General features: G+C 36.9%; 1 protein-coding gene across 1 annotated transcript in view; it reads right to left on the bottom strand.

Annotated features, from left to right (window-relative positions):
• LOC106877886 (protein furry) overlaps positions 1-1,404 on the bottom strand; it is a 152,698-nt gene that overhangs the window by 63,202 nt on the left and 88,092 nt on the right. The window contains exon 23 of the mRNA XM_052974065.1: positions 1,096-1,354. Within this exon, the coding sequence (XP_052830025.1) occupies positions 1,096-1,354 (259 nt within the window). The remainder of the gene's footprint in view (positions 1-1,095; positions 1,355-1,404) is intronic.

The raw sequence follows: 1,404 nt of genomic DNA, 5'->3' as shown, positions 1-1,404 counted from the left end.
TATATATATATATATATATATATATATATATATGTGGAATATGAGATGTTTTGGCACAGCTGTTTTGACGCTACCTATTTGGCATTACAGATTCAACACTGGCTGATTTGACATTTGACATTTTAATGTTTACCTCATTCTCTTCCTCCCTCAGTCTCTGTTTTTGTAAGTATATAGTTATGTTTGAAGGTATGTGTAATCTCTCTCTCTCTCTCTCTCTATCTGTATGTATATATTTTTGCACACATAATTGTGTGTGTATGTTTTTGTCTCCAGTACCAAAATGTACTGTCATTAAAACTGGTTGAATGACCCGTCAGCTATGCCAAATTGTCAGCATCCAAACAGCCATACCAAATCATATATATATGATGCATGATGCAGCCTTTTGGCTCACTGGATTCTGTCAAACCATCTAACGAATGACAAAATGGACAACAGACATTAAATGATGATGATGGAGATGATGGTGATCAATAATGATAATGATAATGATAATGGACTTCCCCAGTAGAAGACAACATATGAGCATCCAGCTTTTGCTGAACGATCTGCACAAATGATTTGTTTATAGTGATTAAATTTTCGTGCTGCATATTAGTTCACTTCCTCCATCAAATTGACATTGTCTGAACAGGTGCACTGTGCATCACATGTCAGGTGTCAAAGTGATCGCAGAGCAGCATGAGATGAAATATTTTGCTCAAGAATACAACACACCATCTGGTCTAAGAATTGAAATCACGATCGCTAGATCATGAGTGCAACCCCCCTAACCACTAGGCCATGTGCTCTCACATGATGATCATAATAATAATAATAATAATAATGATAATAATAATAATAATTCTTCCTATTACAGGCACAAGACCTGAATTTTGGTGGGAGGGGACTTGTCAATTACATCGACCCCAGTGTTTCACTGGTACTTAATTTCTTGACTCCGAAAGGATAAAAGGCAACATTGACCTTGGTGGAATTTGAACTCAGAATGCAAAGACGGGCTAAATGTTGCTAAGCATTTTGCCCAGTGTGCTAATGATTCTGCCAGCTTGCTGCCTTAATAATAATGATATTAATGATAATGAATTCTTACTTAAAAACTGCTGGGTTAGTGTGTCCCAGTGCACTGACCACAATGTCCCTCATGTCCGAGTGATCACTTTTCATCAGTGGCACTAACAGTCGAAACAGATTCTGCACTTTAGACTCAGTGTTGTGTGGTGGGCTCTTACTTTCGGTTTTTTCAGAACTGTTGTTGTTATTGTTGTTGTTATTGCTACTGTTGGTGTTGTTATTGTTGCTGCCATTGTTGGTATTGTTGTTGTTGTTACCGTTAATCTCCATAGAGGAACTGTTAATTAAAAGCAACACTGGATTATCCATTATGTTAAATAACCACAT

The sequence above is a fragment of the Octopus bimaculoides genome, chromosome 17 (assembly GCF_001194135.2).
Source record: "Octopus bimaculoides isolate UCB-OBI-ISO-001 chromosome 17, ASM119413v2, whole genome shotgun sequence".
NCBI lineage: Eukaryota > Metazoa > Mollusca > Cephalopoda > Octopoda > Octopodidae > Octopus > Octopus bimaculoides.
The sequence above is the reverse complement of the archived record's forward strand: the minus strand, read 5'-3'. Positions and strand labels throughout refer to the sequence as shown.